The 20,100-nt window shown below is 39.5% G+C and overlaps 1 protein-coding gene and 1 pseudogene across 3 annotated transcripts in view; both read right to left on the bottom strand.

Moving 5' to 3' along the window:
• The window catches only part of LOC104602551 (Metallo-hydrolase/oxidoreductase superfamily protein), a 68,564-nt gene that overhangs the window by 16,241 nt on the left and 32,223 nt on the right, over positions 1–20,100 (bottom strand). For all 3 annotated transcript variants that reach the window (XM_019198766.2, XM_010266295.3, XM_010266283.3), the window contains exons 5-7: positions 19,327–19,402; positions 4,695–4,769; positions 1,160–1,245 (exon numbers count right to left, since the gene is read on the bottom strand). In XM_019198766.2, the coding sequence (XP_019054311.1) occupies positions 1,160–1,245; positions 4,695–4,769; positions 19,327–19,402 (237 nt within the window). The remainder of the gene's footprint in view (positions 1–1,159; positions 1,246–4,694; positions 4,770–19,326; positions 19,403–20,100) is intronic.
• LOC104602722 (putative serine/threonine-protein phosphatase 2A regulatory subunit B'' subunit TON2 pseudogene) lies at positions 14,256–16,159 on the bottom strand (annotated as a pseudogene).

Genomic DNA, 20,100 nt, shown 5'->3' with positions numbered 1-20,100 from the left:
TAAATGGCGCTTCCCAAAAAAACAAATGGGGCCTTAAGGAAACTCTTCTTCCTTTTTAGTTTGGTTGAACCTGTAATATGTGACTAAAGAACCTTAGATTCTTAAGATAAAATTTAGACATAAACTCTGAATGTTTAATACTTGATAATTTAGTAGAGTCAATTACAAATTATTTTATTTTCTTAGTGTTGTTTGCATTGATCTGTGCTTCTATATTTAACTCTTTCTTTTTCAATAAGCATTCCATTATTTATATAACATAAAAATATATTACTAAATTTATTAAAAGTTAAAGACTATTTGTTGAGTCTTGAAGTCCTATTCATTCAGGCTCACAGAACTAGAAACCTCAAACTCATTTCAAATTCTGAAACCCATACCAGCAGGATCCAGCTCCATGCAAATTTTCATTCCTATATTACTAACTATTAGCTGATACACCAATAATAAACCAACTTATATGCATCACTGTTAAGCCACCCCACATCTAAATAAATGGGATATGAAGTATGCCCCTTCTTTGTTTTAATGTATCTTTTCATTCACTTGTCAAAACTCAAAAGAATGGAATTGTTCTTAAATGATACACCTTTTTTGCAGCAGGCATCACCTATGACTGTAGGAAAAGGAAGGAAAAATATTGAATGGAAGTTTCAATAAGTACAAGAGAGAAGGCAGACAAAGGCAATAATCAGATACCCAAGCTCTTTGTCATTCAGAAGGGGGCAGGGTAGCATCCTGTCACCTGTGCTAGTGGTTCTTGGTTTTGTGGAGCCCAAGTGCCAGTTGCTGTCTTTGCTTGGGTTGAGGATTTTGCATGGAACTTCTTGAAGTTGAAGCAAGGTTAGAATGTCCTATGTTTATAATTCTGCATCCCTCTCTTTTTCTGTTAATAAAAATTTTTTATCTGCTCAAAAACATTTATGCATATGCAAATGATTTATCATTATTTATTTGTTATTCTAATAAGTAAAGAAAATGAGCATATTCATGACAAAAAGAAAATAAGGGGTCCATCCCCATATACAAGATCTGTTAATTAAGGAACCAATCAATTACAATGAACTGTCGATTCAATAATTGATGATGCACCCAAGATGCAAATGCTAAAGATTGCAAGCCACACACAAACATAAGAACAAAATGGAAAGTTTGATACCGGAGCAAAAATGACTTTCAATCTTTCACCACCAATACAAAGCACTTCCCCTCCTGAAATTGGGGTATAACCAAGAGACCAATCATCTGCAAAAATTAAATAAAATTACAACTTATAACTTGAATTGCAATGCTTAATAAATCAATGGAAATGTGTCTTTCTATTTTGGGAATGACAACTGAGAGTCATGATTTCAGTAGTTAATTTTAACACTTAATGCATGAATGTTGTACTATGTCAGGCACTTCAATCCTTGTTAAATTGTGCATTTTCCATATCCAGGTAACAATGTGACTTAACTATAAAGGAATTGACAGCAAAAACTTGGATCTGGGCTAACAAGCTTCTAAAACCAGCAAAAATTAAGTAAATTGTATTAACAGGACAAATTACTAATTTTTCATATGTTTATAATTTAACCCAAGGTTTTAAATTTCGTAACGTATCGGCCGATACGTATCGTTTCGGAAGAGTTCCGATACACGGAACATGTCTAATTAAATGGTTTCGTATTTTTTTGTCCGTATCAAACCGATACAGGTTCGTACCGGCCTTGTATCGGTCCGTTTTGGGTATGTATCGGCCGATACAATCCAAAACATGCCGATACATACCCGAAACGGGCAGATATGCATTATGTATCAGCCGAATTTAATTTCCCTCTCCTTTTTAAATTTAAATTTAATTTATATCTTCTCTCTCTCATTAATATCAATTTTAATTAAGCCTTAAAGTCTGAGACGTCACTAAATGCTAATAGAATTTAATTAAATGCCCATTTAAGTTACCTTTAATTACAGCATTTAATATGTCATTAAATGTTATTTAAGTCAAATAACTTGTTAAAAATCACAAACCAAAGGTAAGAAGTTTTGAACCCAAGTCATTTGCTTGCAACACTAATTAATTAACCATTATGCCAACCTCAATTACTTATTAAAACATGTTTTTTTATACTTAAAGTAATCTTTCTTGCCTTGGTGGATGTTTCCCAACAAATGCTATAAATTTGATTATTAATATTTATATAATAATAAGATGGGTACAAGTTAAATTTATTTATTAAAAATTAAGGAATATATTAACTTGTATGCATAATAAATATCATCTAAACCTATATATAATAAATATTAACTAATAAATGACTTCAAAAAAATATTAACTAATAAATATTAGTATGTATACACATACATTTTAGTTCTATTATTTTTCAATGGTTACTAATTATATCCCAATACTTCATATAAATCATTAAAGAATGATTTTTTATGTTTAAATAAATTAGTTATAATCACATAAAACTCATTTTTATTATTGTTCATATTTTTTAAAGATTTTTTGAATTTTCTAGTGTATCCATGCGAATCTTGATTTTTTGTTCGTATCTATACGTTCCCAAAGCGTATCTTGATACGTCTCTTAAAATTACCTTTCCATACACCTTGCGTTTCCAATACTTTGAATCTTGATTTAACCGCTAGGTAGAGTGGTAGACCCATATATTTGGTGCCCATGTTACCTTCTTGGGCTCATTATTGGAAGCTCAATTTTGAGAGTTACCATCATTGCATTCCTAGGGAAGATATGTTGAGAAGATGGTTGGATAACAATATAATGCAATTTCCTCAAAAACTATAAGTGTTGCTTCATTTTATTTTGATTTATTCCAACTCTTTAATTTTTTGAATCAACCTTTCCTGCTCTTTATTTCCTGAACCCCATCAGCAGTAAATGGCAGAAGCAAAGGACTGAAGCTCCTTGGAATTCTATCTTCTTTCTTTTTTGTAAGTAAAGAAATATCACTATAAGATGGCAGAAAATATCCAAGGGACTTTTCTTAAAAGAAGACAAATCACTAACCAAAGCTTGATTACCAATGAATGCCAGGAGGAAATGAAATGAGGAAGTCTAAAGGCAAAGGAGAAGGTTGTGAACTTGACTTGGAGAAAGCCTAAAATAATGTGGACAGGTCATTCCAAAGGGAGGTTTTAGAGAAGTGTAGGTTTGGCGTCAACTGGATAATGTGGATCATGGGATGTATGAAGATGTATCACTATTCACAGGTAAAATGGGATTGTAAAGGACTTTTTTCCAGCAAAGCAGGGTTTGAGACAAAAGGCCCTTTACCTCTTTCTTTCCACCCTTATAGCAGATTGATCTTGAAGGCCAATAATTATGGTTTAATTGAAGGGTGAACGATTGTCAAGAATAAGACGGATAACTCACAATTTGTTGATGACATTATGTTGTTTTGTCAATGATTCAAAAATGAGGAGGGTAGGGATCTTGCAACTCTGAGTAACATATTTTGAGAGAATATCAAACTTTACATTAATCTTGACAAGAGTTATACATCTGGTGGTTAATATGGGGGAGGAAGAGGTTGGGAGGTAGACATTCATCTAGGTTATTCCGCAACACAGTGGCCTTAGAAATCCTTGCCTTCCGTTAGGTGGGATATCAGAGATCCGATTGTAGAGAGGTTATCATGTGGGGCTTCTTGTGGGAGCCGGAAGAGACCAAGAGGGATCATTTGATAAATTGGAAAATGGTGATTCAACAAAAGGAAAAACGAAGGGGGGCTGTGTATAAAAATTCAGCTTCACTGGGACCAATCAAAAAAGGCTCAGCTTTATTGGGAAAATGACTGGAGATTTTCACTGGATACTGAGTACTGACAAGCTATGGCATGATAAGGTGGTTAGCATAAATGAGCTGCAAGCTATAATGGTCAGAAACTTGGAATGTTGGCCTGTCTACAAGAGCAATGTTGGACTCTCCTTGGAAAGTGATATCAGATTTGCTTCCTCTTTTTTTGTGTAATATTTGTTATATTGTTTCTTAAAGAACCTAACCAAATTTTGGGAAGACAGAACTTAAAATATTTTTCCCCACTTGTTTCCATCTCATCTTATAAAGTCAAGCCAGTTTCTCACTTTGAAATGTCTTCTTGATCAGGGTTATTGCTCTGAATTTAGCTAACTCTCTAAAGGGTGCATTCCATCTTATGAGCATACGATTTGGACTAACTCTTCCTCAGGGTCTTTTTTAATATGCCTCTTTTAAAACTCTCTCCCTTGGCCAATCACAGTACAGCCATTTCTGATAAAAGAAATTTGGAGAATCTAAATCCCACCCAAAATTAGAGCCTTCTGTTGAGAGGTTTATCACTCTAAAATTAATGTGTATAAACCTCTGTGTTCTTTGAAAGACAAGTAGAGAATCTATCCATCACCTACTAATTCCATGCTCATTTGTTGACAGTGTTTGGGAGTGGTTCTCTACCATTTTTAGGTGCAAGTAGAATGCTCCTAATAAGCCAAAGGTGCCAGTTGGCACATCTATTTTTTGTTCATCCTGCTTGGATAGAACATTTACTTCCAGTGTGGGGTTATGGAGCTCAAGATTGTGTTTCAAATTGAAACTCCTCATAAAGAATATAAATATTATTCAAGAGATTTTAGAATCAATCTGAAAATTTTATCCAAAATCATCACAAGTAATTCAGGGTAAATCTGATGAGAAAAGTCACAACCTTTAATGCGATGCATAGTATTTTCATGCGCCAGGAGAATAGCATCAGGATTGCATTCTTGGATAATTGAAAGACCTGATTCCAAGTCATCCAGTAACAAATCATTGTCAGTACAGAGAACAGAATTTAATAAATAAAAACTGAACTCCAATATCAAATCATATCAGATAAGGATAAATGGGGAAGAAAGTATAAAATGTAATACTATAATCATGGTGAAACCAGGATTCTGCCTCTATATAAACTTAAGAAACAAGTAGAAGCAGCAAGTAGAATACAATTTATTCAGCCATATTTTCCTGTTGTATCTTTTGACCAGAAACATATGCTAAATCTTATAATTTTCGATATAATATATGATTCATTCAAATCATGGATCCCAAGGGCTTTGTTTCGAATCTTACATCTGAATCCTTTCTTGTAGTAAAATAGCATTTCAATAAAATAAAAAAGAAGTTGCAAGAACGGAGACGAAAAGTCACCCAAGAGAAGAAATAAACACCTTACACTCAACCTCCACCCAACATCAAGCCCTCCACTTCACCAACCAAAAAAAAAAATCCAGAAACCATTCCTATCCATAAAACAAAACAAAACAAAACCAATTACAACCAAAGAAACACCGAGACCCAACCAACCCTAATGAAACTTCAACCCAACAACTTAACAGCCAAACCTCCTGACCAAACCAAAAACAAAAAACAAACCCCAACAGACAACATAAAGCCAACAACCTCACAACACTCGACCCCAAGTTAGCACCAAGACAAACTCTACTCAATAACTTAGCTTCTACTCTGGCTTGAACCAAAATTTCTTCACTTTTCTTAGAGATCTTCCTTGTTCTTTTCACCCTCTTGATAGGCCCAACCCCAAAACCCCTTTCAGCCTGGTGAAAACTTTTGAGACCTGAACCGTCTAGTGACTCTTCTGACTTCTAAAATATCTTACTCCATTAGGAGTCCTATTATGTTCCTTTGGCTCCTTAAAGTTTGCATTAATCCTCTCTAACTCCAAAACTGCGTTCTTCTCAAAAATCTTATTTGCAACCCCCTCTCCACCCTCTTTGTCAGCATGCTCTACAACTTCAGAAGATTTCAGTCTTTCTTGAAACTCTTTGATCCCTAACTTGAACCTGACTGCTTCTTTATCCAATCTGTCCTTTCCCAACCTTTTTCCTCCAGCTCTTTAAATACCTTGAAAACTCTTCACCCCCAAAAAAGAACAAACCCAATATTTTACTCACTACCACTTCTCTATTCACAATTTCCTCTAACTTAAAATAAATCTGAATTGTATGTGTTTCATCAATTATCATTTCTTTGATTATCCCATCCATAATTTCCTCTTCTTCAATGTCATTTTCAACTCTCTTATGATTCATAAGATTCATGTGATTTGAGTCAATTTAATTCTGATAGAATTTTCAGATAATAATAATAATAATAATAATAATAATAACTGTTCTAGTCGAACTAGAGAGAAAAATCTATCTTTTCTAGTCGGCCAGACTTTATTTATATCTTTCTAAACAAATCAGAATTACTCTTATGCCCTCACTTAAGTGAGAGACACATCAGCTAACTTAAGATCTACTCATAATTACATTTAACATATAACTTAATGTAAAATGCCTATACTACCCTTCTACAGCCGACTCTAACAATCCCCCTCAAGCTGGTGAGTATATGTCATATAGTCCCAGCTTGTTACATATGTAGTCCACTCTTCCCCGACTCAACCCTTTGGTAAACAGATCTGCCCATTGATTCCTGTGTTCACATATGTTGTACTTATCACTCCATTAAGCACCTTTTTTTTTGATAAATAAGAAGGATAAATTTCATTAATAAAAACTAATGCAGTTACAAGCTTCCCGTGGAAAGGCACGAGCTGCGTCCTCTCCTAATAGTAGGAAGAAAGAATAGAAAACAGATTCGGTCTACAATTGAGCCCAATACAAACTTTCCCTATTTAGCCCTTGCTTTGCAAGACCATCAGCCATAGAGTTTGCTGATCTCCCCACCCATTGTATTCTCACCATCAAGCTTCTTGTTAGGCAGTTGAATTTTTTAATTCCATTCTTAAAACACCACACTATAGATTCCGGATTTTGTAGCCAGCCCACTACCACCTTGGAGTCCCCTTCAACTGCTCCACACCTATCTGCACTGCTAACTGTACTCCCTGGATAGCGGCAGCAAGTTCTGCCCTAGTAGAGTTTCCAACTCCTGTGGGTCCTGAGAAAATAAGAACCACATTCCCACTCTCATTCCTCAATACCCCTCCCACCCCTGATGGACCTGGATTACCAAGACTACTTCCGTCGAAATTCAGCTTCAAGAATCTTTCAGGAGAGGGTTCCCAAGCCATACTCACTTTAGTCTTTATGGATGAACAATTAGCCACTGCTAACCAATTCCTCCAAATATCATTAAACGAGAATTGATGGAATAGGTCCAATGATTTTAGCCACAAGATCACCCTATTTAGAATGCAGTCCTTCATCTCTTCTGGGCTTCTCTCCTTCTCTTGGAAAATTCTGGTATTCCTTTCTTCCCACACGGACCAGATCAGTGTTGTTCTTGCACACCTCCACATAATTCTTCCCACACGGACCAGATCAGTGTTGTTCTTGCATCTGCTGGCCTAACCAACTTGCACCCAAACAATGAGAAGAGCCACTCCCATAACTCTGCAGTAAATGAACAAGATATTAGTATATGGTTACAGTCCTCACCATGTGACCTGCAAAGAATACACCAGGAAGGTGAGAGACAGAGAAAAGGTCTTCTCTTTTGTAGAATGTCTAAGGTGTTTATTTTCCATAATACACTTCCCAGCAAAAAGCCATAACCTTAGTGGGGACAGGCCTGCACCAAATTTCCTTAAAAGGGAAAGGCTGGTTGGGGGTAGACTGAGTAATGGATTTAAAGAAAGAAGCGCATGAAAAGGATCCATTCCGCTGGGGTGTCCAAATCCGATTATCAGGTTCAGAAGCATCCAAAGACTCCAAACATACTGTATCAAGTAGACTTGGCAGATTTGTGAGACACAATTTCCTCTTCCCTTAAACCTCTACAAAACCCAAAGTCCCAATTTGGTGTTAATGGATTATTCATTATGGAAAAAAACTTTGACACAACATGCTTTTTATACCTTGAAACAGAGAACAAAGAAGAGAAGAGGTCCTTCGATGGACACTCCATTAAGCACCTTCTCACGTACAAAGTGGTAATCAACTTCTATATGCTTCGTTGTTTCATGAAACACTGGATTAGAGGAGATATGAACTGCAGCATGATTATCACAATATAGCTTCATAGGAGTGTCAATCGAGTACCCCATTTCCTCTAGGAGATGCTTCAACCACACTAATTCACATGTTGTGTGTGCCATGGCTCTATATTTAGCCTCCGCACTACTTCTTGCTACCACTGCCTGCTTCTTACTCTTCCATGTCACTAAGTTGCCACCAAGAAAAGTGCAATACCCTATAGTGGACCTTCTGTCAGATATGGAACCAGCCCAATCAACATCCGTGTATCCCTCTATCTCAAGACTTCCTCCACTCTTATATAACAAACCACGACCTGGAGCTCCCTTCAAGTACCGTACAATCCTTAGAACCGCTTTCCAATGTGGAATTCGAGGATTCTGCATAAACTGACTCACTACACTAACTAAAACTGAGATATTGGATTGAGCGATGGTTAGGTAATTCAGCTTACCTACCAACCTTTTGTACCTTCCAGGATCTTCAAACTCCTCACCTGCATCACTACTCAACTTGACATTCGGTTCCATGGGTGTATCAGCTGGTCTAGCACCTAACAATCCTATTTCCTCTAGCACAGATTAATACCATTCTTGAACCTCGCTACTTCTATCCCTAGGAAGTATCTTAATTTGCCAAGATCCTTTGTTAGGAAGTGATCATGCAAGTAAATCTTCAACCTGTAAATCCATGGTCTATCACTGTCAGTGATAACAATATCATCTACATGTACCACTAATAGGATCTTCCCAGCACTAGACTCATAGCCGAAAGGTGAGATACAAAAACATAATTGGAAATGGGGTGAATAGCACAATTGTGTTTACCTTTCCGCAAAGCAATAGAAAGATCAAGGTCAAAAATAAGGGATGGGGTTGGGGTGGTAACAACTGTCGGATCTATCGACGATGACGAAGCTGGAAGAGCCGGTACCTGATGATGTGTATACAGTTGTCGGATGGGTGGTCATTCAGCAAGGAGTTGCACTGGAAGCAAAGACTTGGTCACAACTGGAACAAGAGGAATGGGGTCCTCAACAGGAACTGGAAGAGGAGGTGATAGTGATGGAAGAGAAGAAACATCCAGACTCAGAGAAAAAAGGAACAGACTTAAAGAATGTAACATCATGACACACAAAAGAATACCAGGAATTGGGGTTATAACACTTACACCCTTTTTGAGTCCTAGAACAGCCAAGGAAGATACACTTAATGGATCGAGCATCTAACATCAGGACACACAAAAGAACACCGGGAACTGGGGTTATAACACTTGTACCCTTTTTGATTCTTGGAATAGCCAAGGAAGACACACTTGGTGGATTGAGCATCTAACTTGTCCATTCCAGGCCCAAGATTATGAACAAAACAAACACACCCAAAGACTCTAGGAGTAAGAGGAAAAGGAGACAAAGTAGGAAACAAAACGGAGAATGGAGACCGACCTTCAAGGATAGACATGGGCATGTGGTTAACAAGGAAGCAAGATGTAAACACAACATCACTCCAAAAGTGTTTGGGAACATTCATATGATGTAAGAGGGACCAAGCAATTTCAAAAAAGTGACAATTCTTTCTCTCAGCCACCCCATTTTGTTGAGGGGTGTAGGTACACGAGGTTTGATGGATAATGCCATGTTGTTCCAAATATTCTTGAAATGGTGTGTAAAAATACTCGCGGCCATTATCAAAACAAAGAATTTTAATGTGTACACCAAATTGATTACGAATCTCAGCATAAAATTTTTGGAAGATAGAAAACAATTCACTCCTTTCTTTCGTAAGGTAAAGCCATGTCATCCTTGAATAACCATTATAAGACACTATTATGTTTGGACCCCAGATGTCCGAATGGACTAAATAAAAATGACTCGGCATACGACTATCAAATCTAGGACTACAGGGAACACAATGATGTTTCCCAAACTGACACGACTCAACGACGGAACAAGTAACTGAAGAGCTTTAAGATACGGATGACCAAGTCTACAGTGCCACAGAAGAGGAGAAAGAGATGTCTGAAGGGTTGTTTTCGAACCACCTCCGTCAAGGTAATACAATCCACCAGCTTCATGCCCTCCGCCAATCTTCATCACCATCTTGAGATCCTAAAACACACAAGAAGAAGGGTAAAAAGTGATAGAGCAATTAAGAGACTTAGTCAATTTACTAACAGACATCAAGTTAAAGGGAAACTTGGGAACATATAAAACTGAGGATAGGGACAATGAGTCAGTGTCAACATTACCAACACCACATATGGAAGAAGTAGAACCATTGGCAAGAGTAACAGATTGTGATATGGAGGACGGAAAAAGGGATGAAAACACACCTGGAGTCCCAGTCATATGATCGGAAGCTCCAGAATCTATAATCCAATGGGAAGGTTTGGATGCCAGACAAGCCATACCTGAGTGTGCAAGGGTAGTCGTGTTCTACTGAGATGTACCCTGAATGAACCGCTCATACTCATCCCGTGGAACACTCAACATCTCCTTTCTGGAGGCATCTGTAGATGTAGAGAGTATTTGATTAGTTTGTTGAGATTCTTGTCTCAAACCATCACCAATTACAGCTGCATGATTTACCCAGGTTGGACGTGGGCCATGTAGATCACAACAGAAGTTGATAGTATGTCCCTCCATACCACAATGTGTACACACCCCCTCTGACCATTACTATGTCCTCTACCACGGGCTCCCCTAAGTCTCGACTTCCAACACGACCACCACCACGACTGTACATGCCACCACCGCAACGACCATACATGGGTCCATCACCACTACCACGGCCAGGTTGACCTTCTTGAGCTCCTCTACCTCCACGACCTCCCCCTCTCGTTACTACAAATGTAGACCTATATGATATAGTAGAGTTCTTCGTGGGTCCAACTGAGATCCTCCGAAGACGAGCAAATACTTCCTCAAGAGAGAGAATAGCAGACCCACCTAATATCTGTGCCCTTACCGATTCATATTCAGACTTCAACCCTACTAAAAATCTAGTCACATCCAACTGCTCTCTCTGTTGTTGCTGAATTTTGACATCAGGTGTAAGAGGGTGATACACATTCAACTCATTTCGCAAATTTCTCATACTTGCATAATAGTCTTCAAGACTCTAATTCCCTTGTTGCAAATTGAAATACTCTTGGTACAGTTGGTAAACCCTAGTAGTGTTGTCTTGTCCAAAATAAAGCTTCCTTGCATGATCCCAGACCTCCTTGGCTATATCTAAAACAGTGTTTTAAAAGGCATGGGAGGCATACGCCTAGAGGCGCACCTCCAGGCGAGGCGCTCCCAAAACACCCTGAGACGTATATGCCAGAGGCGCTGACACCTCTAAGGTACGCCTCTTGCGTTTTTTTCATGAGGCGTACACCCCATGCACATCTTATATAAAAAGACAGAAAAAAAAATAAAGGGAAAGGAAAGGAAAGGAAAGGAAAGGAAAGGGAAAGAAAAAGAAAGAGAAGAAAAAAAGAGAAAATGAAAGAAAAGAAAAGGGAAGGGAAGGGAAGAAAAGATAATGGGAAAGAAAGTGGTTTGCCCCCTGCCCTTCGGTTGGGGGGCAAAGACCCCCCCCCCCCCCCCCGCCCCCGCCCCCGCCCCCGCCCTCTTTACGATGCAGCCCAATTTGTTTTTTTGAGTTAGGAGGGTCTTGCTCCGCTTCGACAAGACCCCCCCCCCCTTTCAACTAATGTTATGCATCTTTATTCTTCTTAATATAAAATATTTTTATTAAAAATAAAGAAAAAATGATATCCCCCCATACTCTTCATCCTTCTAACCCCCCCTCCTCTTAAGGAGGCTTACACCTCCTTGTGTTCGGGAGGCTTACACCTCTTGCATTCTGAACTACGCCTCACGCCTCTAGGTAGTGGAATGCCTCGCATTACGCTTCTGCATTTTAAAACATTGATCTAAAAACATGAAGTTCACACTGATTTTGGGTTCCATACTATTCCATAGCCATGTCATAATCTGTGCATCCTCTTGCTCCCATCATATCCCTGAGAATCAGTTGGGGGTTTATCTTCCCTCACATGCTTCACTTTCTTCTTAGCTTTCAGAAAAACTTCAACAGATTTAGCCCAAGGCACATAATTCTCACCATTCAGTTTTATAGATGGCATCTGCACATTCAAATAATCATAAGGGACCATCACACTAGACTTGCATTCACTGCTATCTCCCATGACTGCACAAGGAAAAAGGGAAGAAATTCTACCACTAGTTTGTCACTCTACTTCACTAATTAGTCACCACACTACACACCAATGACTGATTACTACTAGGGTACCTACTATCATAGGTTTCAGCAATAACACTCACAGTTGTTCACCACTTTTAGCAACAACACCACTGCTGTCTTCCACTTTCAGCACCATAAACCCTCACAATACACCTCACGAACAGGAAATTTGGTTCTGCAACATATCACAATTTGTTTCTCACGGCTACACTCATGTAATCTAACTATCTCACTGCTACACATCACGATTTGGTTCAGCAATCATGTATTCTGTTTCACCAAATCTGCATTGTCACCATCCTCACACCTGAAACCAGCCCTCTTCGAACTGCCGAGTAGAGGATTTTCTACCAACCACACAAAACCACAACAACTTCACTCATTGGAGGCATGAAAAACCCCAGAACAAGAAAACGATCAGTCCTTTTTTTTCTTTCTGTGAAACTCCTAGCTATCAATGAGAATTCTGCAAAACCCAAGGAGAGTATGCGCTGAATAGAGGGAGAAAAAGAAGGTTGATCTGAACTAGTTATCGTGGCTCTGGTACCATGATAGAATTCAGATATAGTGTCCATACGATTTCAGATCATAATAATAATAGTAATAATAATAATACGATTTCAGAGAAAACTGTTCTAGTCGAACTAGAGAGAAAAATCTATCTTCTCTAGTCAGCCAGACTTTATTTATATATTTCTAAACAAATCAGAATTACTCTTATGCCCTCGCTTAAGTGAGAAACACATCAGCTAACTCAAGATCTACTCATAATTACATTTAACATATAACTTAATGTAAAATGCCTATACTACCCATCTACAGCCAACTCTAACAAATTCCAACATGGTTTTTTACTGTCATTCCTTATTTCGTATAAGATTTTTTTTTTTTGATAATTAACAGGTATCATGTCATTAATATAATTTCAACCTGGTTTTTTTTTATTTCATATAAGATTTTCAAGGGGCATTGGTTTTAAAACTATTACTAGAATAATATTTTGTTGACCAAGGTAAGATTGTTGCCCTAATAGTTTATGTGCATGATATTGTTATCATTGGAGATTGGGATTTAGAGATACAGAGACTGAAGGATTTCTTGGCCACACAATTTGAGGTGAAAGATCCACATCCCCATCATTATTTCCTTGATTGAGGTTGCCCATTCAAAGAAGGGTATCTTCATTTATCAAAGGAAATATGTTCTAGAGTTTAGACCTTGTCCAAGATATTGGCAAGTTGGGAGCAAAGCAGCCAACACTCCTATTGAGGTGAACCACAGACTAAGTAATGATGAGGGTGAGATTTTACTAGACATTAAGCAATTCCAATGTCTGCTAGGAAGACTTCTATACTTGTCAACAACTCAGTTAGACATTGCTTATGCTATAGGGGTCCTCAATCAACATATGCATGCCCCTAGAACTTCCTACCTTGACGTTGCAACTTGCGAAAAGAGTAGTCAGGTACTTGAAGAAACATCCCAAGGAAAGGTTTAATGTTTACAAAACAAGGCCACATGAAAGTAGAGGTGTACACTGATGCAAATTAGGCTGGGTCTATTGATGACAGGAAGTCTATTAGTGGGTATTGTACCTTTGTAGAGGGTAATTTGGTTACATAGACAAGCAAGAAGCAAGGTGTGGTTGCCAGATCTAGCACCACAGCAGAGCACAGGGCCATGACACATGGGGTTGAAAAAGTACTATCAATAAAGAACTTGTTGGGAGAGCTAGTATTTGTTGCAAGCAGCCCTATGTCACTTTACTATGTGTAGGGGTTGGCTTGGTCGGTTAGGTTTGAAAGTCAAGGATTGCGAATGGAGAAACTACAAGAGTTTTCCCCCTGAATATTCATTGAAAAGAAGGTGAGACAAGTAGTGAAAGTGATAAGACCCGCTGCTGTTCTGTCACTGGTGAGCTGGTTCGAGGGAGCTCGCCCTCCTGAAATGGACGAGAGGTAGAAGACGAGAGAAGAGAAAGAAAAAGAGAGGGAGAGGGAGAGAGAGAGAGAGAGAGAAATCTCAATGATTCATTCACACCCCTCCAGAATTCGTTCATTGGCCTATATAATAAATTGCCAGCTACAACTGTAACCGCTTCTGAGCATTTTCACAGTCTATGATTACTTTTCAAATACGTGGGTGTCGGTTATATATGAATGTATTGGGTGGTGCCACCCGTGTGATTCATGTGGTGTTCTGGACTGACATGTGGGACTTCTGGGCCTGACTTGCTGTGTGTCTTGGGCCTGGGTTTCCTGTTGTGGGCCCGAGTGGGTAGTTGAGGGCCTATCAGTCCCACCTTCTTCAAGAAACACCTTGTCCTCAAGGTTGATGTGGGGATACTGATCTTGTAGTTTGTCATAGTCCTCCTGAGTGGCATTTTTGGTGGCAAGTTTTTCCAGATGACTAGGGCCTGCTTGTGTAACTTCTTGCCTATCTTGACCCCTCTTACATTTCTGATTTGTCGTGGTTCAATCAGTATACCCCCATCTTCTGTGAATTGCGGAAGGGTTGGGCTGACCTTAGTTGTAGGGCTTAGATAAGGCTTCAGCATACTAACATGGAAAATCGGGTGTAATTTCAAGCAAGTGGGAAGCCCCAATTTGTAAGCCACCTGTCCCACTCGTTCATTCACCATGAATGGGCCAAAATACTTAGGAGCTAATCTCTGCCAAACTTGTCGGGCTACTGAAGCTTGCCGGTAAGGCTGGAACTTCAAATAGACCCAATCCCCAACTGCCAATTCAAGCTCCCGGTGATTGCGGTCGTAGGCCAACTCCATGCGCTGTTGTGCTCTCTGCATATGCAATTTAAGGAATCTTGATATCTCATCTCTTACGTCCTTAATGTGCAGCTCGTAGTTCCCTCCCTCGATCCATTTTTGACGTACATCTCTGAAAAGTGTGTGGATATCAGCTGTTGTAAGGTACCCTCTTCCATGGAGATCAAGACACCGAAACAAATATGTCAATCCTCCCGGTGTATCTTTATTTTCTAGGACCAAAACAAAGTCAAGGAAACTTTCAAAATCCATCTTCCGTGCATTATCACCACCACCACCATTTTTGCCATGCCGAACATGTTTATCAAATGCCCGCTTGATGAATATTTCTGTCAATGTACCATCTGCATATTCTTGAAGCTCCTGCTTGCTCAATGTCCCATTCAGAACTTTATCTAGAGCAAGAATCATATCATATATCCGTTGGGCGGATGTCAATGAGAACCAGTTTTCAGTATCAGTGACTTCTTCCTCACTTTCTTGGTGCAGTTCCATGAGTTCCTGGAGGCAGTTACTAAGTAGTTCCTTCTTTATGCATGCTTTACCTCGCCTGTGAGGATCACAAAGGAAGAGAAATTTGCATGCAGCTATGCGGTAGTTCATTTGAATAGAACCTGCAGGCCTACCTCGTCGTTGTGTCAAATTAGGATTAAGATCTCTAATGTAGACCTCCATTTCATGAGAGTGAAGGAAACCATCAAAATCCTCATCAAGCTCGCTCATATCAATTCTCGCCTTAGTGAGGGAAACTGTGCGCATCACATAAAGGTAAAACAGCAGGATGGAAATTCTTCCAGACTCATCTTTCTCAGACTTCATAAAATTTGAAGGGCTGAAAAACCGTCGACACCTTGGACCTATTTGCTCCGTACATACAGAAGCAATTTGGCAAAAATCTTCATGATTCATCTTCTTTGGTGTGAGCGTGGCTGAGACCGGGACAATGATGACAATGGCAAATCTCTTCTTCGTAGCAACAAGACGAGCACTAATTAATCCAACTCCAAACTGCCTGAACATACTCACAACAACAACATCCACCCAGCTATAGATATGGCACTACTGGAGATGCTAGAACGGACAAGGTGAACAACGACTACGTTAAAGATGCTTGGATTCTCCCCATTACCTATCATTTCCCCCTTTCGTTGTTGACCTGTGTCTAGAGGTTCTGTTGGAACCAAAACCCAAATCATTGAGTCTTCCTTAGCTATTTTGGCATCACTGTCAATGATCGAAAGAATCTGCCAACATCGTAAATTGGTTGAAACAAGCACACGTCCAATGCGATCTTCGTGGTCGAAGGTTCCGTGACCCCCGGGCCTAACTCCAACAATGAACCAGAACTCATGGTTGTCACTAGGGAGCCAAGGAAGAAGAGAAAGAACAGGGATCTGTAAAACTGGAGGGTGGCCAGAGACGGGTTTCAGGTGGCATGGTGAGATGGGTCGGGTTATGGTTGCCGCCAACGAAAATGATGACCAGAGGTTGAACAACTGAGACGGACCTGGGCTGGGTATGGACTGGCTCGATTTAAGCGAGAGAGTGAGAGGGAAGAGAACAGGGACCAGGGGTTGAGCTACATGGATAACAATGGATGGGGTTATAATCTTCACACTGCCCTTCTGTTCCTCCTCCCCTATTTTGTCACCTAACATCACTGAGCTCGTTGCTAGGGTTGAAGTCTCAACTTCTGATGTCTCAACTTCTGATGATGATCTCATTGTCGTTATTGGCTTTCCAATGCTCTCTATCAGCTTCGATCCTCCATTTTCTCCGAAATGAGTGTTGACGGAGGGAGCTCGGCGACTACGCTCTTCTAGAGAACAGACCATCGTGCCAAGCCTGTCTAAAACCATCTTCAGCTCGGCCAGAATTCCTTTCTGATTCCTCTGACTTCCCTCAAGACGACTGAGACTGTCTTCAAGCCTTGTCATCTGCACATCCATGGATCTGGGTGGCTCTGATACCAATTGATAAGGCCCGTTGCTGTTCTGTCACCAGTGAGCTGGTGAGGGAGCTCGCCCTCCTGAAATGGACGAGAGGTAGAAGACGAGAGAAGAGAAAGAGAAAGAGAGGGGGAGAGAGAGAGAGAAAGAGAAATCTCAATGATTCATTCACACCCCTCCAGCATTCGTTCATTGGCCTATATAATAAATGGCCAGCTACAACTGTAACCGCTTCTAAGCATTTTCAGTCTATGATTACTTTTCAAATACATGGGTGTCGGCTATATATGAATGTATTGGGTGGTGCCACCCGTGTGATTCGTGTGGTGTTCTGGACTGACGTGTGGGACTTCTGGGCCTGACTTGCTGTGTGTCTTGGGCCTGGGTTTCCTGTTGTGGGCCCGAGTGGGTAGTTGAGGGCCTATCAGAAAGCTTAGTAGAGCCCTATTAAAGATTAAGGTTTTGCTCCAAAAAAGTGCTCTCACTCCTTAGACTCAAGATTAAGACTGCTGTCTTGTCTGGAAAATATCCGATCGGTATCCCTTTTCTATTGGGCTATTTATAGAAGCTTTGGAACTTCTTAGTTGACAAAGCTTTATTTCTTACTATTCCCTTTTTGTCTTTTCTTTCAACTTACTTTGTTGTTTACAACAAAAGATCTACACATCTAAGATCATCTGCCCAAATCAATCACACCACGTCACATTTTAAGGTTAGCTAAAGAGAGTTATGGCCACATGAATTGCACGGTACAGGTGCTTTCCTTTCCCATGAACAAAGAACAAACATGTCTCGCATGCAAGTTACTTTCTGGATTATCAATTTTCTGAAAACACCTAAGTGAGTGGATTTCACATGAACAAGCATCTCGACTTTGCTCTTCCTTTAATGCTGAAGTATAGGTTTCGCATGGTCCATTCTGCACTATGGCCTGGTGCCAATCTGTGCTCTTACACTAAGACAACAAAGCAGCAATCAACATAGATGCAAACCTGGCTCTCCATGACCAGATCAAGCACATTGAAGTTGATAAGCACTTCATTAGGGTAAAACTAGAAAAGAGAGAAGTAATGTACACCCTATGTTAGCTCAAAAGAACAGCTTGCTTAAGTACAAAACAATGTTTTAAAACACGGAAGCGTGAGGGTAGTTCAAAACACAAGGAGGTGTAAGCCTCCCAGACACAAGGAGGCATAAGCCTCCCTAAGAGGAGGGGGAGGAGGAAGAAGGGGAGGAGGAAAGAAGAAGGAGGATCTCATTTTTCCTTATTTTTAATAAAAATCTTTTATCTTTTCTTCCCTTCCCTTTCCTTTTTTCCCTTTCTTTTCCTTTCCTTTCCTTTCCTTTTTTTTCTTTTTTTCTTTTTTTCTGTCTTTTTATATGAGGTGTGCATGAGGTGCATGAGGCATACACCACTAACATGCCTTATCAAAAAAGTGTATGAAGCGCACGCCTCTTGCACCTGAGGCTTACACCTCAAAGGTGTCAATGCCTTTGGCATATGCCTCAGGGCATTTTGGGGGTGCCTCGCCTGGAGGTGTGCCTCTAGGCGTACGCCTCCCATGCCTTTTAAAACACTGATACAAAAAGCCTTAAACTGTTCTCCGCACAATGAGTTATGTAACAAGTTGGATATGATGGTCATCTATGACCCAATTTGAGGGGGAGTATTGTAATTCTGTTATTAGTGCCACAAGAGTATTTTATCTTTTTACATTATTATCTTATGTACAGCCTTTGTTACCCTAACATAAATAATATACTAGGCACCACCGCCTAGATTTTTGAGCCTCAAAGCTTCTTTCTTTCTTCCTCCTCTCTTCTCTCTTCTCTCTTCTCTCAGCTTCTCTTTGATTTCTTCTTGGTTTTTACTTGCATAAAAAGTACTAATTTAACCTCTAGTTCAGAATTTGGCGCTCTCTTCGATGGGATCATAATGTACTCGGACATCGTGGACAAGAACCACTTAGATGTCTATTCAATAGCAATGGTTCAACCAAACCTAACTATTAAAATACCAAATAAATTATAAATGTTAGTTCATGTGTTAGAATATGTGTACATGTCTGTCTGTCTGTGTGTGAGAGAGAGGAGGGGACTTAACATCCTCGTCCTCTGACACTATACGACAAAAAGTATTACTAAGAGATGAAACAGTAAGAAACCTAAGATCAACGACTCTTTTTCTGGCTCCAATCTCATTAACAATGGTTTCTTGATTTAAAACAAAGCAACAAACAACAAGTTTTCTTGTACAAATTATAAATCAACCACATGTCAATGCCTAGTCAACTTACAGAATAATTATGAATATAAAAAAAAAAATTAAAAACTCTTAGCTGAACCACTAATACTCTGAGTATCTTGCCTTCAACATGATCACGATGGTGATGAGTAACAAAGACTACTAGCTTTCTTGGCAAAGCAGTAATAGTTTCCCTGAGCTGATCACATAAACAACAATATCTGAATACAAGAGAACAATACTAAAAAAGTCAAAGTAGCATAATATTGAACAAAATAAAGGATGCTGAAAGTAAGTTTGTGCCAACAGTTCTGGATGCCTCCCAAAAAAAGGGTTCTAAATGCGTACCAGGTAAGTCCAAGTTCTAAACAAGGAGGCAAGTTCTCCACTATAGTCTAATTCAAGATTTTTACTGGTAACAGTGACAACAATATTATCAATTTGAATTGAGGTCTAATTCAGGCATATGAGCTAATCAAAAAATAATGATTGGTGAGTGAAAGTTTCCTGAACTGGACCGTGGTTCCTAGCTGGCTTTTTTAGAGAAGCTAGTGATTTGGCATCTATGTGGAGCATCTCATGCCAAGTAGTCCCTATGTCAGCTAACCATGGGATGGAAAGCAGGCAAGCAAGCAAGCAAGGAGTGGATCAACAGTAATGGTTGTATTGGGAATAATTGGTGCTTGAGTAAGCTTCATCCTTCTTTCCTTGCTTTTGATTGAACAAGGAATGGAGTGTCTCATAGGCGCCTTTTAAGACTGGAAAGGGGGATTTGCAATATCGAACTAAAGAAAATGGTAGAAGAGAGGAAGGGAGCAAGAGAGAAGAGTAGAAGGGAAATAGGAGAAGATGGTGGTGGTTTTAGCCGTCATCCATGGCAGACTCAGACCAAGCTCT

Source organism: Nelumbo nucifera, chromosome 3 (genome assembly GCF_055504915.1).
Source record: "Nelumbo nucifera cultivar China Antique chromosome 3, China Antique-T2T, whole genome shotgun sequence".
Lineage (NCBI taxonomy): Eukaryota > Viridiplantae > Streptophyta > Magnoliopsida > Proteales > Nelumbonaceae > Nelumbo > Nelumbo nucifera.
Note: the sequence above shows the minus strand (reverse complement) of the source record. Positions and strands in the feature narration are given on the sequence as shown.